The sequence below is a fragment of the Euprymna scolopes genome, chromosome 37 (assembly GCF_053919585.1).
Source record: "Euprymna scolopes isolate OS-2025 chromosome 37, ASM5391958v1, whole genome shotgun sequence".
NCBI classification, from domain to species: domain Eukaryota; kingdom Metazoa; phylum Mollusca; class Cephalopoda; order Sepiida; family Sepiolidae; genus Euprymna; species Euprymna scolopes.
In genome coordinates, this window is record NC_136518.1 from 84,954,258 (window position 1) to 84,974,883 (window position 20,626).

Sequence of the window (20,626 nt, forward strand, 5' to 3'; positions counted from 1 at the left end):
CATGCAGAAGTTCAAGTGCAACGTGAACCGACATCTTGCTGCCCAAATCCCTACATAGTGCCCCAGTAGTTGCTGCCCCTGATAGTAGCCCCCTACACCACAGTGGCAATGTGCCTTGTTTGGGGTGAAAATGTAATAATAAAAAAAAAAATATTTATGCATATTTTACGATCGGACGAGACCGGGGGCATGTGTATATGTTTATATATTTCTATGGATGAAATATATACAGTACTATATATAAAGTTAGGCATGTGTATATGTTTATATATTTCTATGTATGAAATATATACAGTACTATATATAAAGTTAGACGTGTATATATGTTTATATATTTCTATGTATGAAATATATACAGTACTATATATAAAGTTAGGCATGTGTATATGTTTATATATTTCTATGTATGAAATATATACAGTACTATATATAAAGTTAGACGTGTATATATGTTTATATATTTCTATGTATGAAATATATACAGTACTATATATAAAGTTAGACTTGTATATATGTTTATATATTTCTATGTATAGGATTTACTACTGATCATTATGAATTTTGAAACACAGCTGCTAAGTGTAAGGATGGGTAATATGTACTAAATTGTTTTATGCAGGGGAGGATGGAATCCCTTTGTAAAAATTCATATGCCTTCATTTTTTATTTTTTTTTATTTTTAACAGTGTTAGGCATAAATTGATATTTCCCAAATTTCAGTTTATTTGCAGTATTATAAGGTGTTTTAGAATGCATAATATGGGAACAGTTTCCCATTTTCAAAATAAAATATTTCAGATTTGCATTAAATTTGATCCATAGTTCTTGGCAATTATGATTCTCTGAATTTCAGTTTATTAAGTCCAAAATGTAATGGATTTTAATCAAAATTGGAATAAGAATTCTAGACATAAGGTTTAGTATCATTATATCGTGATTTTAATCTTCGTGAATGGACATAAAAATCGTGTAAAACTGTCCTGGGACGGGTATTCTAGTTTTAAATAAATAACAAAAGAATGTTGGTGTTGATTTTGCATTTGTCATGAATCGTTTCATCGTCTCATTAAGAGAAAGTTGGTTGTACATCATAAGATGCAAGAAAAAGTGCCTGAAGAGTCGTGAAAAGTTATATATTTACTTATAGTAAGTGAGCTGCACAGAAACGTTTATTTTATTCCTAAATCAAATCGTTAGGCTAAATGCCTAAAATTGTACATACTAGAAAAGAATGTGATTCGTTGGATTGCCCATAGAATTTGGGTTCGATTGGTTTCAATCTGAGAAAAAGTGAGTTTGCAAAGCTAGTGAAATTTAAAAAAATAAATAAATAAAAGACAAAATAAAAACTTAGTCTTTGCTATATCTCCTTTCTCTCCAAGACCGTCTTTATAACGAAGGCCACGTTTCTCTCTCACTCGTTTCTCTCCAGCTAGGAGTTAAATACTATTAATGGATTATTCAGTATTCTGTGTTTATTTTTATGATTATTTTTATTTTCCTAGACTGTTCAGGAAGAGAGCTTAGGACAATTATAATGAATCATTTTTATCAACATAACTCAATTCCAAAATGAAGAAAATATTTTAGCATGTATTTTGTGTGATTTTTATGTATTTTGTGTGTGTGTTTTTTAAGTTATGTGTGATTTAAAAAAAAATATATATATATATATATATATATATAGGAAAAACGCTTTACAGAAACACGTTAAGTCAGCTTTACTATAATAGATCTTTGTATTATATAAAATAAAAATATTTTTGACAAGTGATCTAAAGAGAAATGTTTGTATTTTCATCCCTGAAGGAATTCGTCAGGCTAAATGACAATTTTCTGATGCTACACTTTACCTTTTCTGTTCTCAGTCAGTGTAGGAGAAATCCTTCATGAAAGAGAATTTTTATTTTTGTTCCTATCTAGAGTGTCCCTTTTTGGGGAGCTGGATTTTCCTCACATTAAAAGCTGACCTTGTGTCTAACTCTGTCCTCGTGGGGAGGCAAGTAAATCAAAACACAAACCTTTCTGTGTATCTCATTTGCCAAACAATTTTCTATCCGACTATCAAGCTCTGTCCATCTATTGAGCATTAACGAAATAAATAAAGTGCCTAAATTTTATTTAGTTTTTTTCTTGCTCTGACACTGATATTAAAAGCCTGCATTTTCTATTTAAAAATTATTAAAACGAACTTAATATACTCAGTCATAGATATGCGAGCAACTACATGAAGGTTAACTAATTTGCATATTCCTTTGAAAAACAACCGTTAATTAATTAGTTATTCATTTTTTATGATTTCTTACTGGATGATTAGTTTCATTTCACTGTTATGCTGAATTCTATTTATGAATAGTTTCTACATTCTGCATAGTTGCATAGAATTTAAGATGAAAATGCTCTCGTACATAGAAATATATATATATATATATATATACTCGGGTTTTTTTATTCAAAAGTAATGGACTAATGAATTCAACGAGGTTGTTAGATAGTGCTCAATAAAAAGAGCTGATAATACTTGTTTATTGTTATATAAACATGCTCACATCCTGCTGCTACAAATAGCCACTTGTTTCAATCAAACAACAGATATCATCAGGCAGCGACTTGACTATTCAAAAGTTCAATGAATAACGGTGATTGAACTTTTGAATAGTCAAGTCGCTGCCTGATGATATCTGTTGTTTGATTGAAACAAGTGGCTATTTGTAGCAGCAGGATGTGAGCATGTTTATATAATAATAAACAAGTATATATATATATATATATATATATATATATATATATATATATATATATATATATATATATATATAGTAAGTTATGAAAATATATATGGCCATTAAGCTACATATTATATTCCATGTTTCATTCTTGTGAGGATTCGTCAGACTTATGCCTTAAGCCTGACGAATTCTTGCGAGAATGAAACGTGGAATATTTTATGTAGCTTAATCGTCATATATATTTTCATAACTTACTACCTAGCTCTACCTATGTTTTGAGCACTGTTGAAGTAAATACTGAAAATTTATGCATAAAATGATATCTTCGTATATTAATTTGATTAAATGAAGTAGTCATACATATAAATAAAAGTGACCTTATCAGTGTGTGTGTGTGCAAAAAGTCTCTACCAAACTCTTTTCAGGATATTTGGTCTAGAGTTTAAATTTGATATATAAGGTATTTGAACTCGTAGCACATTTTCGATTTGGTTTTTAGTTGGTAAAATAGCTGCTAAGGGTTCAAAATTGAAAACAAAACAGTTGACCTTGGCAGAATAAGTCGAATAAAACATCACTCCTGCTGCTACTTTTGCACATGCGCAAAATGAAACATTCAAAGCTCAACGTCGCTTAATTTTTAATCTTTTGTATCCATCGGTAACAACGATGAAGAGATAAGTAATAACTAAGGCTGAAGCGGTTTTGATTTGTATGCAAGCCATATTTTTTTTAATAACTTTTGAAACCATTACTATATATTGAATGATAATTAATAGAGATTTGGCTCTGTAATAAGAAGAAATCTGCAGGTATTAAAATACAGTCGAACCCCGGGATATTTTTAGGTTTCGATGTGGAATACAATGTTTTTTTGTTTTTTTTCTCCAGACCCTGGTTACGGTATTTGCCCCCTTTACGGTGTTATTTATAATATTTAATTATATACATGTTTATTATATACTGTACTATATTTTGTTACTAATTTTTAATGCCGTATCCTGGGGGTTCTCTTGTATAATATTTATGCGTATTTTACGGCCGGGCAATGCCGGGCAGCATATATATATATATATATATATATATATATATATATATATATAAGAAAAAACGTGAGAGATTTTTTTTGCCTTTCCTAACTTAAACATCAAAATGGTTATACTTATTTAATCATAAAATATAATCTTTTGTAATACCATATATATATATATATATATATATATATATATATATATATATATATATATATATATATAGTAACCTGCAAACGCCTACAAACAGTTCTAAGTATTTCCGATTTGTATTTAAAAAAAAAAAAAAATTATTTCAGTTTTTTTTTTTTTTTTTTTTTTGACGGTTACAAATAAATTAATGTCCTGTAATATATATTCGTCATTTGCATCGTCATATTTTGTTATTTATGCATCGATAATAAAACGTCTGATCTTACTAGGATGCTGAGAACAGATACAGTAGAACCCTGGGATACGGGATTAATTTGTTCCGGGCTTGGAATCGTAAGGTGAAATCACCTGGGGCCTAAGCAAAATTTTATGCAGTGCATATTAGAAATTAGTAACAAAATACAATACAGTATATAATATACATAATATACATGTATATAATTAAATAACATAAATAACATCGTAAGGCGAGGTAAATACCGTAACAGGAACCGGGGAAAACATTGTATTTCACATCGTAACTTGGGGGGGATTCCAGGGGACACCGTATCCCGGGGTTCTACTTACTATGCTTTGAATTATTTATTTGCTATAGTGAAAATTTTACAGGGCCAGTGTTTTTTTTAGAAATTTACCTGTCCAAAGTTTAAAACCTTTTTTTTTTTTTTAAAAAAAACACGTTGTTGTTTTTTTTTTGTTGTTTTTTTTTTTCTTAATGAAACCTTGGTCCTTGCTCCTTTAATTGAAAAAGAAAAATGAAGGCTTGAATTGCATTTTTCGAGGAGTTATAAGCTTGGAAAGATGGGGTGGAATTATTCACTATTTTCACGAAATTTCTGACACACCTACAGGGCCACTAAGTGTGTTTGTGGGAGGAGATGGGGGTGTTGGTTGGTCATTCTAAAAAAAAAAAAAAAAATGTCTATTCTTAACTGGACTCATCTCTTTTACCACAATACCACATTTATTCTAGGGGGTCATCCTACTTAAGATATCCCCAAATTGGTTTGACATTTTAATTTTCACACACATCATAACACGCATATAATCGGAAGCGGGAGAAATTTAAAAAAAAAAAAAAGAAAAGAAAAAAGGTCAGTAAGATACTCCCAATCCTTTCCTGTCAAGATAAAATTGCACAATATAAAAAAAAAAGAAAAAAGACGATTAAAAGAACTAACTAGTACCCTTATCCCTGAGTGGCTTCCGGGCCTTGGTGATCACTGTCAAAAAAAAAAAAAAAAAAAAAGTAAATGTAACTTGGTTTCAGGCGTAGAACACGCAAGAGCACGCGCGCGCACGCACACACGCACGCACACACACGCACGCACACACACACACACACACACACACACACACACACACACACACACACACACACACACACACACACGGGGATACAGAATTTTGTGAAAAATAAAATGCAAGCATCGTTCCAGGGGAGATAATTCGAATAGTCTTTCAGAGTTACTTACCTTAGATTGCAAAATATTTACGTCGGTTGTTGACATCACTAGTTTCGCACCTTTTAATATTTATTTATGGATTTATAAAATCGCTCGAAACAAAGCATGAAGCCACGTGATGTAAGCAGTTAACAAGAACGAAAACTGATTGTTGCAAAGGCAGGAGCTGCCTATTGACCTTAATCTTGAAAACACCATAGCTGTAGATAGAAGGTGGGTACTGGCATTAATGTCGGAAAATACAGAAGGGGGACATAGTTTTAAAATCGAGTTTATCATAATTTTTTTTTTTTTTAACGGTTTCCAATTACTATTTTATTATATTTGAAAGAGTAAAGACTCAAAAGGAAAAAAAATATTTGTACACGTGAAAAAAAGTAATAATGAAAAATGTTTTTTTATATGGTTGTCACCACTTATCAAGGCCCGGAAGCCACTCGGGGATAAGGGTTATTTCGTGTACAGTAATCAATGGGCTAGTACCGTAGTAAAAATTTTTCACGGCGACATTCGGAAGCTGACAAATTCTGCTAAATTTTGAATTCTTTGTAAAAATCCTTTGACTTAGTAAACTAATATTTATCTTTCAAAAATAATTAGACCTAAGTTTGTACAAAAAAAAAAAAAAAAAAGAAGCTTAATTAGCCCCCAAAAGCGAGATTCTAGCTTCGCTCAACCAAAACAAAATAAAAGTCATCTAAACCGACCACTCCGTCGTATCAGTTAAGATAAAAACAAAATGTAAGAAGCCATCAGACGTACCCCTCCACCGTACTGTATACCGATACTCTATGGCTGACTGGGATAGCTTCCGTACATTCATATCTGATTTACCTCTGCACTCCATGTTTAAAAAGGAAGTGTCCTCTATAGTATCAGATCTGACCGAATGGTTAATTGTAGGCATAGACCAATTTATACCATCTAAAAAATTCCAAAAAAAACCTAACAGCCAGCCATGGTTCTCCCCAGAATGTGCTGCTGCTATCGCGCACAGAAATCACTTTTTCCATAACTACCAACGTAATAGATGCACTGAGACTAAAGCTGCTTTCAGGACTGCCAGCAACCACTGTAAAAGAGTAATAAAAAATGCAAGAGAGCTATATGCCCAGTCTGTTAAATCCAAGGTAGCTGATCAGCGGCTTGGTTCCCACCAGTTTTGGCAAATAACAAATAGGATCTTGAACAGAAGTGTGCGTTCTATCCCAACCATTATCAATGGACCAGAGGTTATCTCGTCAGCGTCAGACAAGGCCAAACTATTTGCAAAGAACTTTGCAGCTAATTCTACCCTATGCGACGAAGGCCATCAACTCCCCATATTTCCTCCTATAACACAGAACAAGCTAGGTAACATACAAATATCCGTGCATGAGGTCGCCAAGCTAATAAAAAACCTAGATTCCAGTAAAGCAACTGGCCCTGATGGCATCCCAATTATAGTGTTAAAAAAGCTTCAACCAGAACTTGCTCCCATACTTACGAAACTATTTAAGCGCTGCCTTAAGGAGAAGTGCTTTCCGACCCCCTGGAAGACCTCCTCAGTTTGCCCTGTATTTAAGAATTCAGGTGATAAATCATCTCCCTCTCAATACAGACCAATAAGTCTTCTCTGTGTTATGAGTAAGTTACTGGAATCAATATTAAATAGAGAAATAGTCAACCACCTCAGCAGGAATAACCTTCTTAGTGACACACAATATGGTTTCCGCTCTGCAAGATCTACCGCAGATGTGCTGACAGTTATATCCCACAGGATTAGTGAATCTCTTGACAAAGGCTTCCTTTCTAGGGCAATTGCTCTCGACATATCAAAGGCCTTTGACAAAGTATGGCATAAGGGTCTACTTCACAAGATTTCCAGCTACGGTATAACTGGAAATGTTTTCTCAATCATTAAATCATTTCTCTCTGATAGGCTCATAAGAGTAGTGGTAGATGGACAAACATCGGAGGCCTGCAATATAAATGCTGGAGTCCCTCAGGGGTCAATCCTGGGCCCAACTCTCTTCCTGATCTACATCAATGACCTCCCTAAACACATGCTTAAATCATTCGTTGACATCTATGCTGATGACACGACCATCTACGGCAACACATCAAAGGCTGTAAATGACGAAGTTCTCTCGGATTCTCTCTCCTCTGATCTCGAGCGCGTGGTTCAGTGGGGGAAGATGTGGCTAGTTACCTTTAATGCATCCAAAACCAAACTCCTATCCTTACATCATCAACGCTCTGATCCCCAGCTGGCATCAATTGTGATGGAAGGCTCTCATCTGGGTGAGGCCCCGTGTTTTGACAAGCTTCTGGGCTTGACCTTTACTCCTGATTTGAAATGGAATACGTACATCAAGTCTGTTGCCAAGGTCGCAGGAAAGATGGTGGGATCCTTCTACCGCTCCAGAAGATATCTCACTACTGATGCAATTCTCTATCTCTATAAAAGCCAAGTACGGCCAAGGATGGAATACTGTTGCCATATCTGGGCAGGAGCTGCCAAAAACAGCCTATCATGCCTTGACAGAGTACAAAATAGACTTCGTGGTTTAGTGGGGGATGCCCTTTTCTCTACCCTGCAACCCCTCTCCCACAGAAGAGACGTTGCGAGCCTATCCTTGTTTTATCGTTATTTTCATGGCAGGTGCTCGTCTGAACTCCAATCCCTGGTCCCCCCTCGCCAATCTTTCACGAAAAACACCCGTCTAGCTGAATCCACTGTGAAAAATTTCCCCCACTCTATATCTGTGCCTAAATCAAAACGCGGATTTCATGAACAAAGCTTCTTTCTTAGAACTGCACGCCTGTGGAACTCTGTTCCGTCTGCCTGCTTCCCTCCGGACTACAACTTGGATGTCTTCAAGTCTAATGTTAACAAATTCCTAATGAACTGCCCCCCTAATTAAACACTTCATAAAATCTCCTCACTAACGTGATGTACTCACAATAACCCTTATCCCTGAGTGGCTTCCGGGCCTTGATAAGTGGTGATCACTGTGTAAAAAAAAAAAAAAAAAAAAAAAAAAAAACATGAATTCTACAGAATCACAAAATGTCAGAAAGTCAAAAGGCTGTCTGAAAATGACGTCAGGTAGTTATTTGGAGGTAGGGAATGCTGGTTTTCTTGTTTTTCCACAGCCGTGTATCCGTACATTCCTATAGTGAACGTTTGTATAATTTTTAACATTATTTAACTGTATTATTTTTGTCTTCCTGCTTTTAAATTTTAAAAGAAAATTTATTTTTCAAGATTATATAAAAATTATGCCGAAAGTTTCACATTCAGTCAAGCAAGGGAAATATTAGAATCTTGCATATAAAAATTATTACGAAACCTGTAATTTAAAAAAAAAAAAAAAAAAAAATAGAAATAGTAGAAATATTTTTTGCAATCATAATTTTTTTTTTGTGAAAATATTAAATAAACAATGCTTAATTCAATGATAATTAATGTTTTTCGAGCTATAGCGAATTTATTAATATGGATTTTAGTTTTTTTTCATAATATTCTTAAAAAATTAATTTTTTTTTTGTTATAATTTACGATGCTTTATTTTCATAAAAAAAGCAAAAATAAATTTAAGTATTTTTTTAATTTTTTTTTTTACTAAAAACCATAACTTTATTAAAGGTGTTTTTTGTTTAAACAAAATAATACATTTTCACTAAGATTCAAATAAGAATAATGTGTTCATCATATTCTGTGATCATTATTTAATAAATACTGAGAATTTCATTAATTTTGGTTAATTTCCTGATTTTTGGTGAATTTTTAAGTAAAGGGAGGAGTCAAAATGTTTATACATTTTGAGCATCGGCATTAATTTTGCACGTACTTACTATTTGTTATTAAAGTAATATCTATTTTTTATTAGTAAATGTCACGGTAACATTTATTGCGTGGATTTCTACCCGTGTTATTTTATTTTTAATTTTGGAGCCATTATCGAGCCTTGGAAAATATAAGTCACAGCGTGACCATTTTATTCATGTTATCGCATAACGCTCAACATTCCTTGTTTTTCAAAATGCATAAACATTTTCAAGTAAGTAAAAACAAAAAACCTTTTTCGGCTAAGTAGAAAAGTAACTGAACTTGCCTTTGATAGCATTTATTAGTTATATATATTGTTTGTTTTCTACCACTTTCTTGTACGTCTGGCTATTGTAAAACAAATCCCAAAAGATTTATGTACAGCCCAAACAATGCACAATATAAATTTTTTTTTTTTTTTTTTTTTTGCAACTAACCACCGATTGTATTTTTTTTTTTTTTCAAGGGGAACAACTCTTATTTTTAATTGAATACAATAAGATTTGTCTTTTTCAAATTCCCTAAATTGGAATATAGCCGAATGAAGACAGCAAGCCATAAGCACAAAAAGGGCTCAATATTCTTTCAGAAAGAGCTTTGTAACAAAGGATAAATTTGGCTTAGCATTTTATTGCAGTTTCACATGATTTCCGATCATCAGAAGTGCATTAATATATTCGTTTTTTTTTTTTTTTTTTTTTTTTTTTTTTTTACTTGAGTACAGATGTAAAGATGTTCATGATTTATTAATGCACTTCTGACCATCGGATGTCCTGTGAAACTGCAGTTAAACCATATTTATTGTCATACACATTCGAATGTCATGTAAATCCATTTATTTATTTTTGAAACATAGTGTTTAGTTTGTAGACAGCTTCTAATCTTTACGAAGTCACGATTCGCCCGTGCATGAACTATTGCTACCACTTCTGGGCTGGTGCACCAACCACTCGGAGAGGGTGCAGCAGAAGAATTTCTAATAAATCTCACACTGTCTGCCAAACTCCAGCACCTGTTGCATCGCATCAGCGTTGCATGCATGTGCTTGTTTCACAAATATTTATACACCTTCTATCTAAATATGTAATTTTTACAAGTACTTCCACGGAATGTGCTCCGATGAACTTATTGCACTTATATCCCTTTAATGAATCTACCTTCAACCAACCCGACTAGCTGCAAAATCCTAACCTTTCACAGTAGAGCCCCCCCCCCTTTTTTTTTCTTTTTTTTCTCAAGATTTTCTGACCTGGTAGTTTCTTTCCCTGCTTGCCTTTGGAATTCCTTTCCTGCTCCATGTTTCCCTGACCATACCAACATACAGAAATTCAAATGTGAACGAGCATCTTGCAACATGAACAAATATCTTGCTGCCCAACTCTCCACTCAGCTTGTCCCTCTATAAATCTGGCCCCAATCATAGTAGCCATTTACATATCAGCGACTATGTCTACTGATAAGTATGTCTTGGGAATAAATAAATTAAAAATAAAAATGACCTTTTTTAAAACTTATTTTTTATGATAATTTAATATTTTTTTATGATAATTTAATATTTTTTTATGATAATTTAATATTTTTTTTATGATAATTTAATATTTTTTTTATGATAATTTAATATTTTTTTATGATAATTTGATATTTTTTATGATAATTTGATATTATTTGTGACTAATTTTCATATGATTTTGATATTTGTTGAGTAAATGTGGTCAAATAGAGAAAAACAATTTTTATACACAGGAATTTTTTTATATTTTCATTTTTTTTTTCTTCATTTTTTTTTAAAAGAAAATGGCTAATTTTTTCACAGTAAACATTCATAAAATACTTTTTGTTTTTAAAAATGGTAAATTTTTTGCAGTAAACATGCATAAAAATTTTTTTAAATTTTTTTTTGAAAAATGGTTAATTTTTTCACACTAAACATCCATAAAATACTTTTTTCTTTCATTTGAAAAGTGGCTAATATTTTCTGCAGTAAACATCCATAAAAATACTTTTTTTTTTGAAAAATGGCTAATTTTATCACAGTCATAATTTTCTCACATCCATAAAAATATTTTTTGAAAAATGGCTAATTATGAAATTTAAATTTAATTTTTTAAGTCTGTTGAGTGATTTTTTTTTTATTTTTTTTTTATTTACTAATATATTTTATCATTTCTTTTGTAGGTAAGTTCAAAATACATTTTTCTGAACATACAATGTATACAGCGCCATATAGTAAGAGTTTGAACTATTACCACATTGGTAAGGATTTTTTAAAATTTATTATTATTATTATTCACCCATGTATGGAGTATTCTTGTCATATTTGGGCTGGTGCATCTGCCACTAGTCTCGCGCTTCTCTGCGAAAAAGGTAGGTTCTCTCTACCGTGCTAGAAAGCTACCGACCCCTGAAAGTATCCTATAAGGCCACCATTCGCCCATGTATGGAGTATTGTTGCCATATTTGGGCTGTTGCATCTGCTACTAGTCTCTCACTCCTAGACAAGGTTCAAAAGAGAGTCGTCAACCTAATAGGTTCTGAACTATCATCCAAGCTTCAGCCTCTGTCCCATCGACGCAATGTAGCATCCCTCTGCCTGTTCTACAAGTACTTCAACGGTGTATGTTCGGACGAGCTGCAAGCACTTGTACCCCCTCTACGTAAATACCCCCGACAAACCAGACAAGCAGCAAAATCCCACCCCTTCACAGTTGAGATCCCTAGATGTAAGAGAGCCTTCTACTCCAGTAGTTTCTTCTCCAGAACTGCTAGACTTTGGAATTCCTTTGCGGGTTCCTGCTTCCCCAACTGTACTGACATGCAGAAGTTCAAGTGTAACGTGAGCCGACATCTTGCTGCCTAACTCCCCACCTAGTACCACTGTAGCCTGTGTCTCTAATAGTAGCCCCCTACATCAAAGTGGCAATGTGCCTTGTTTGGGGTGAAAATGTAATTAAAAAAAAAATCATGATGATTGAACTTGAAAAATTGTTCATAAAACTTTCACTTTTTTTTTTTTTTTTTTTTTTAATTATGTTAAAAACGCCTAATTCAATGAAATAGAAATTTAAAGGAAATGAATAGGGTGTTTGCGAAATCTTTATTTAGAATGGGAGGTGGCTGTTATGAAGTGGGTTGCAACATGGATGGACAACCTGGGCATGCCAGGTTTGAATCTTGTTCAGTCTGTAGCACTACTTTTACTATGGATGCTGGCAACCTTCATGTGTTCTCTCATGTAAGTAATCCGAATGACAGAATCGAACCAATCAAAATGTTGTATTGTCTTGATTTATATGAATTATTGACATAATCACAACACAGTTTCTTGCTGGATCTCGGAAGTTCAGCAAAGTTGTACCTAGCCAGTGACCAAATGAATACCAATATTTGAATATCAAATGGATACCAGACGCTGTTTGTGAAAAGTCGGTGAAACCTCCGTTATAAAAAGGAAAAAAAAAATCCAAAGATACCCCTTCAAAGTTAAGCAAAATTTAACCTAGCCAGTATCAAATGGGCGACATTTTGGGATACCAGGTGCTGTATGCAGGAAGACAGCAGAACCTCTTAAAAAAAAAAAAAGACATAGTGATATGGAACAAAAAGGAAAAAGAAGCAACCTTAGAAGTTAGGGTCTGTAACGATGCTGGTTTAAACAGAGTTGAGAGGGGAAAGATACTGAAATACCAACGTTTAATGTACGATATGAAAAGAAAGTGGAATCTTAGCAAAGCCTCCATCTTTCTAGGAATTACAGAAGCAACCGAATTCATGAAAAAGAATTTCCAAAACTACCTGGCAAATATACCAGGTGAACTAAGTGCTAGAGAGATTCAAACAATTACATTTAAAAAGGATGATTAGAAGTTTTCTTGGAAAATCCGTTCGGTTACTCTTTTACTCATATCATGTTTAATGTTTGTGCAAAATTTTAAAAAATTCCAAGGCATAGTTATTTAGAAAAGTGCGGACAGACGACCGAATGAGGGTGAATTTATAGGTCCACCCGCCTTTTGTCGGGGAACCAACAATGCTTCTTTTTATGGAAAATTCAAAATACCCACGAAGCATTTAAATAAATGGTTTAATATACATTATATTTATTTTTTGAAAACCTCAATATCAAGTAAATAAAAGAGTACTGTTGTCACATCTTGGCAGGAGTTGCTCAGCGCACTCTATCCTGCATTGACAGAGTTCAAAACCAGCTTCGAACGTAGTAGGTGATGCCCTTTTCTCTTCCCTGCAACCTTCTTGCTACACAAGATGTTGCGAGCTTGTCTCTGCTCTATTGTTATTTTCATGGCCAAGTGCTTGCCTGAGTTTCAATTTGTAGTCCACCCTTGCCAAACGTTCACCCCCCCCCCAAAAAAAAACCCAGTCTACTAGCTACAACCACCTTAAACAATTTTCCCATAAATCTAAACACAAATTCCATGAACAAAGTTTCTTTCCTAGAATTGCTCACCTATGGAACACTGTTCCACTGGTCTGCTTCCTAGTTGATTACAACTTGGTAGCCTTCAAGATCAATGTAAACAAGTTCTTGTTGAGCCATCCCCATAAATAATCCAAATTCTACACTGTTAACAATTACTGCACTACCACCTCACATTCATTAATTCTTATCTTTGAGTGGCTTTCAAGCCTTGATAAGCTGGGACCCCTTTGTTAAATAAAAAAAATTAAAAAAAAAGTAATGTGTGAGTTTGTATTAATAAATACAAACAGTTCTGGTTATAATGATATGAAAGCTGTTTCTCACCTGTAACAATTTGTAGCTTCCACCTAGCAATCATTTTTACGGCACACTAATGTGTTATGGCGTCGGGTTTAGTAACCACTGGGGTAACAAGTTGGAATCGTTGTTGGGACCAAGTTTGAAAATCTTGTGAAGATGGTCAGAAATCTGTTAACATTGATTTTAAAGCCATGCATTCCATCTTTTAACGTATCCGAATCTCGTGTAGGTAGGGGATTACATCAAGTTTTCGTATTTTCGGTTCGACACGACAACTCCATTATATTCATTTAAAAAAAAAAAAAATATTTGAAAAAAACTGAAGGGAAACAGCTTTAGAATCCTAGGAAGTCACCAAGAGTATTTCCATGTCTAACCATACGCCAAGCATTGATGTTATTTCCTCCCCCCCTTTCTTTTTCAAAACTCACTCATGTTCTGCAACATCGAAAACGCCATTTCTCTCCTACAAAACAACCACACCAACCAAACGCCATGAATAAAGTAACCTTCTCTAGAAGGTTCAATCCTCAGTGCTGGTGACCAAAAAATACAGTTACAAAAACATTTCTATGAAAGTATATTAAAATGAAAAAAGAATACAGATTGGTTTCTATAAGTCGTTCTGTTTATAATTGTTTATTTAAAAAAAACAAAAAAACTTACAGCCATTGAATTAGAAGTGGTTTGCCATAGTTGTAGGTAAATGTGCACTAAACAGATACCATAATACCTAAAGTTAAATTCAAATTTTGATGTATCTTTTTAAATGAAATTGTTAGTTGAAAGTACAGAATAGTTAAGAACACTCTCCCCATACTTAGAATGACTTTTTAAATAGAAAATGAAAATTAAATGTAACTTTTTTTTCATTTATTTTAAACAAACATTCATGACCCATTGGGTCAAATATTTAATTTATATGTTAATAAGGTCAATAAAACTAATTAAAGAAATGAACGATGTAAAAAAAAAAAAAAAAAAAAGCAGAAAGTATTAACAATTGTTTATTTGGATGATTTAAATGCAGAAAAAAAAAACAATTGGGACGCTGAAAACGTACACAGTAAAACAATATGTTTTATTGTCGCGTTGATTATTTATTTGTAACGCAATTTAAAAAAAGCATTTTCGGGGTTATTTGTTTTTGTTGGTAGTGTAGAATAAAATGTATGAATGTTTTTAAGAAAGGTGTATTAAAAAATGGAGAATAAATTAAAAAAAAAAAAAGAAAAGAAAGGCAGTGGGTAAACAAATCGCCGTTCTGCAAAAGTAGCGATTTGTGTTTATTTGTTTACACCGTTATGGGTTTATGTTTATGTTCGCATGCACAACCGGAAGAAGTCATAAATCGGATGTGTGGTTACAGCACCCGTTACAAGGTCATTTGAGTTTTATAATTTTATATATATATATATATATATATTAATGAACTTGTAAAAATCAAATCCGAATTGCTGAATCAACTAATTGCACTTTCATTGCGACAAAATTAAAAGGTTTCTTATCAAAAAAAAAAATAAAATAAAATTATTGCTTCTTTGTTATAATAGTGGAATTAAAAAATCGAATTATTGAATTTCAAGTAAAACTAACGGTATCTGTTATGTTGTTTCAAAAATAATGTTGGGACGATTAATCAGGAATGGAAAAATCGGAACTTTTTGGGGTATCAAAATTGGAAAAATTTATGCCTCTTTACCGATGCCCCCCCCCCAAAAAAAAACGGTTCCTTTATCTTTTTTAGTTTATTTTGTTTAAAAACAAATTTTCTGCTGTTAGTAATAATAGTAAAATAATGAATATATATTGATTTTTAAACTTGCAGTAAAACTAAAATCCATGGATCATCCCCTCACAAGTGTGTTTTTTACATTTGAAAAGATATGTGCACATTTAACGTTTTTTTTTTTTTTTTTTACTTGCAATCAGGACACAATAACCATTTTATAGTCAAATATTTAGAGATTTGTAAAGAATCAGAATCGGTAATTGTATTGGAATCATCCCATCACTAGTAGGGTCCTGGATATGACCTTAAACTATATCCAGTGGTGAGGCCCCAGCTTGCGGGCTTTGGGGAGTGTGGAGCCAACTTTTAATTGCCATTGCTCCCAGGTCCACTCTGACCCGGAGTGGTAGTACCTGTTAGGGTCCCAACTATGGGTTAAATAGAAACCGACTTGCAAACAACAAATATATTCTATTAAAAAATTTTTCTTCAAAATCTTTGGATTCGGCATTAAATAACCTGAAAAGGGTTGATATGCCGTAAAACAAAAACAACCAACTAAACCTATCACTAGTAGATACACTTGGTTTTACTTGAAATTCAATATTTTGATTTTTGAATTTCGCTTTTATAATGAAGAAACTCTGAAAAATCTGTTCTTCTTAGACAGATGGGAGATAATTCGTTTTTTTTTTGTTTTTTTTTTCTTGTGTAAAATGAAATATGGGTGTGAATTACGAAGCAATTAGGTTTATATGATAATGTACATTTTTTAACACACACACCTGAATAATATGCGTGTTATGGCGTAAAATTCATTTTGCCAAACAGAACAGTTTTATTTGCTTTTAACAACAATCAAAATCCAGATATATTACTACTAAATCTTATGTCTATAATCCTTATTCCAATTTTGATAAATATTAATTACTTGATTTAATTCAGAAAAAATTCTAAAACTCAACACTTAGGGAGTCTTAAGAAACTGAAATTCATGAAATATTGATATTTTATGATATTGAATTTAATGTAAATCTGAAATATTGAAATCTTCAATTGGGAGGTTGTGTACATTTTATGCCTCCTAAAAAAACCCTTTAAAATATGAAACTGAAAATGGGGGGGGGTATTTGTTAAGCGATGTCTATTGTTAAAATTTCATAAAAATTGGGCATATTTGAATTTGAGTGAAGGGGTGTGATTTTACTGCTGGTCGGGTGTATTTATGTTGAGAGGATGCAGGTGTAGTAAGTTCGTTGGAGCAAATTCTGTGAAAGAACTTGTATTTATCTAATAAAAATAGGATGCATTACTTTTGAAACAACCTTCATATATATATATATATATATATATATATATATATATAATGGCCCGTATCTGATTTTAATATTCAGTCTAAGGACTATCCACTTGTGCTTCCTTTTTTAAAATTAAATATGTTTTTAACTCTTTTTCAAGATGTCTTTTAACATGTTTTATTAATCATTTGTTCATATATATATATATATATATATATATGGTCTTGAACCCTTTTTGAATTTTGGAATTTTTAAATCTTCTTGCCTGATGAGATCATTTATGATTGAAACGATGTGCACATCGTAGCAAGATATGACTGCATTTACATAAAGAAAATAAGAAATATAATTTTCTCTCTTGATTGAGATCTATCAACGACCCTTGTTAAAATTCAATTATTCTTAATTTTTGGAGATCTTTTTACCTAGAAATGTATACATATGTATGTATATGCAAGTGAAAATTCGGAATAAATTCAGTAAATTTAAAAAAAATAACGATAAATTTATCCAACAAGGAATACAAAAATTTTAAGTTCTCTTTAATTCATGGATTTTCAATAAATAGCTCATATCATCAGAGGAAATGTTTTTTTTTAGTCCCCCCTTGCCAATCTTTCTCAAAAAACACCTGACTAGCTGAAACCATGTGGAGAGTAGATAATACAGTGGATGTGTTATCGGCAGCTCCAGTAACTCTCGCTTCTCCTATTTTGTCATTCAGTCCTCATTCAATGAGTGATGTTTCTGACAAAGGGTGAAGAAAAAGCTGCTTAAAGGTCGGTACTACTTGGTGACCAGTAGTCTGAGATGTCGGATATTTTTCTGCCTTTGTCTGTCCTTGTTGCCATGTCACTAGTAAGGGTGCTGGAGGTAAACGTTTTGTCTGGGCTGACGTTATCCGCCTGATAGTCAGGGACCCGAACCTTGGATTAACCACTAAGGAGGCTGTCCTATCAGCAGGCGCAAAGTACTGGGACTGCTGTATTGCCATTTGGTGAGTGGATCTGGACCATGCAGTAGTCTCTGGTGGGGCCTCTCGATGCCATACTAGTGGGTAATTGTTACGGCTTTACCTTTTCGTGTGCTACAAATAAAAAATAAAATCTTCCTGTCTTTTTCTCTCTTACTTTCCCTCTCTGTACTGCTCTAACCAAGTATGCCGACCTATTCCACAAATCCCCAAACCTCAACATGAAATATCTCCAGAATAAAAACTCGATTAAACCTAGAACCCCATCTTCCAGCGTAGACCCCTACTACCAGGTCTCCTTCTCCAATATCAGGGGTCTACGTTCCAACCTTCCAGAGGTTGAAACCCAATTACAGGAGACGAAACCGGACATATTATTTCTATGTGAAACTGGAATAGGGCCGACCACTTCCCTAGATGAGTTCATAATGCATGGATACTCCAATTTAACAGCTAAATCTGACTCCTAAGATCGCCATGGGCATGGAATATGTGCCTACATTAAGGATGGCTTCCCATGTGGCAGGGATATCTCTAGAGAAGATCCTAATTTACCCTATATGTGCTTCAGGGTTGCACTTGCTAACACCACTGCATTTATATTTGCCCTCTATAGGCCCCACAACAGCGGAGTTACTATCTTTAAGAGCATATCTGAGAAAATAGACCACATACTGTCTTCACATCCCTCGGCTAACATCCACATCTGTGGTGACTTCAACGTCCATAACGTGGAATGGCTGACCCATTCAAATAAGACAGATGATGAGGGGAGGTTTTGTCATGATTTTGCCATTGCTTATGACCTCACTCAGATTGTTCGCGAACCCACCCGTGTGCCCGATACACCCAATCAATATGCAAGCCTCTTAGACCTTTTTCTTTCAACTTCCCCTGAGCTATGTTCATGTACCGTTCATTCTCCTTTAGGATCCTCCGACCACTCCGTCGTATCAGTTAAGATAAAAACAAAATGTAAGAAGCCATCAGACGTACCCCTCCACCGTACTGTATACCGATACTCTATGGCTGACTGGGATAGCTTCCGTACATTCATATCTGATTTACCTCTGCACTCCATGTTTAAAAAGGAAGTGTCCTCTATAGTATCAGATCTGACCGAATGGTTAATTGTAGGCATAGACCAATTCATACCATCAAAAAAATTCCAACAAAAACCTAACAGCCAGCCATGGTTCTCCCCAGAATGTGCTGCTGCTATCGCGCACAGAAATCACTTTTTCCATAACTACCAACGTAATAGATGCACTGAGACTAAAGCTGCTTTCAGGACTGCCAGCAACCACTGTAAAAGAGTAATAAAAAATGCAAGAGAGCTATATGCCCAGTCTGTTAAATCCAAGGTAGCTGATCAACGGCTTGGTTCCCACCAGTTTTGGCAAATAACAAATAGGATCCTGAACAGAAGTGTGCGTTCTATCCCAACCATTATCAATGGACCAGAGGTTATCTCGTCAGCGTCAGACAAGGCCAAACTATTTGCAAAGAACTTTGCAGCTAATTCTACCCTATGCGACGAAGGCCATCAACTCCCCATATTTCCTCCTATAACACAGAACAAGCTAGGTAATATACAAATATCCGTGCATGAGGTCGCCAAGCTAATAAAAAACCTAGATTCCAGTAAAGCAACTGGCCCTGATGGCATCCCAATTATAGTGTTAAAAAAGCTTCAACCAGAACTTGCTCCCATACTTACGAAACTATTTAAGCGCTGCCTTAAGGAGAAGTGCTTTCCGACCCCCTGGAAGACCTCATCAGTTTGCCCTGTATTTAAGAATTCAGGTGATAAGTCATCTCCCTCTCAATACAGACCAATAAGTCTTCTCTGTGTTATGAGTAAGTTACTGGAATCAATATTAAATAGAGAAATAGTCAACCACCTCAGCAGAAACAACCTTCTTAGTGACACACAATATGGTTTCCGCTCTGCAAGATCTACCGCAGATGTGCTGACGGTTATATCTCATAGGATTAGTGAATCTCTTGACAAAGGCTTCCTTTCTAGGGCAATTGCTCTTGACATATCAAAGGCCTTTGACAAAGTATGGCATAAGGGTCTACTTCACAAGATTTCCAGCTACGGTATAACTGGAAATGTTTTCTCAATCATTAAATCATTTCTCTCCGATAGGCTCATAAGAGTAGTGGTAGATGGACAAAAATCGGAGGCCTGCAATATAAATGCTGGAGTCCCTCAGGGGTCAATCCTCGGCCCAACTCTCTTCCTGATCTACATCAATGACCTCCCTAAACACATACTTAAATCATTCGTTGACATCTATGCTGATGACACGACCATCTACGGCAACACATCAAAGGCTGTAAATGATGAAGTTCTCTCGGATTCTCTCTCCTCTGATCTCGAGCGCGTGGTTCAGTGGGGGAAGATGTGGCTAGTTACCTTTAATGCATCTAAAACCAAACTCCTATCCTTACATCATCAACGCTCTGATCCCCAGCTGGCATCAATTGTGATGGATGGCTCTCGTCTGGGTGAGGCCCCGTGTTTTGACAAGCTTCTGGGTTTGACCTTTACTCCTGATCTGAAATGGAACACGTACATCAAGTCTGTTGCCAAGGTCGCAGGAAAGATGGTGGGATCCTTCTACCGCTCCAGAAGATATCTCACTACTGATGCAATTCTCTATCTATATAAAAGCCAAGTACG

General features: G+C 34.2%; 1 protein-coding gene across 23 annotated transcripts in view; it reads left to right on the top strand.

Annotated features, from left to right (window-relative positions):
- Positions 1-20,626, top strand: part of LOC145261268 (phosphatase and actin regulator 2-like) — an 858,751-nt gene that overhangs the window by 201,279 nt on the left and 636,846 nt on the right. For 9 of the 23 annotated variants that reach the window (XM_080119715.1, XM_080119712.1, XM_080119716.1 and 6 more), the window contains one exon: positions 11,369-11,446. The exons of the other annotated variants lie outside the window; for them this stretch is intronic. In XM_080119715.1, the coding sequence (XP_079975841.1) occupies positions 11,369-11,446 (78 nt within the window). The remainder of the gene's footprint in view (positions 1-11,368; positions 11,447-20,626) is intronic. 23 annotated transcript variants of the gene reach the window in all.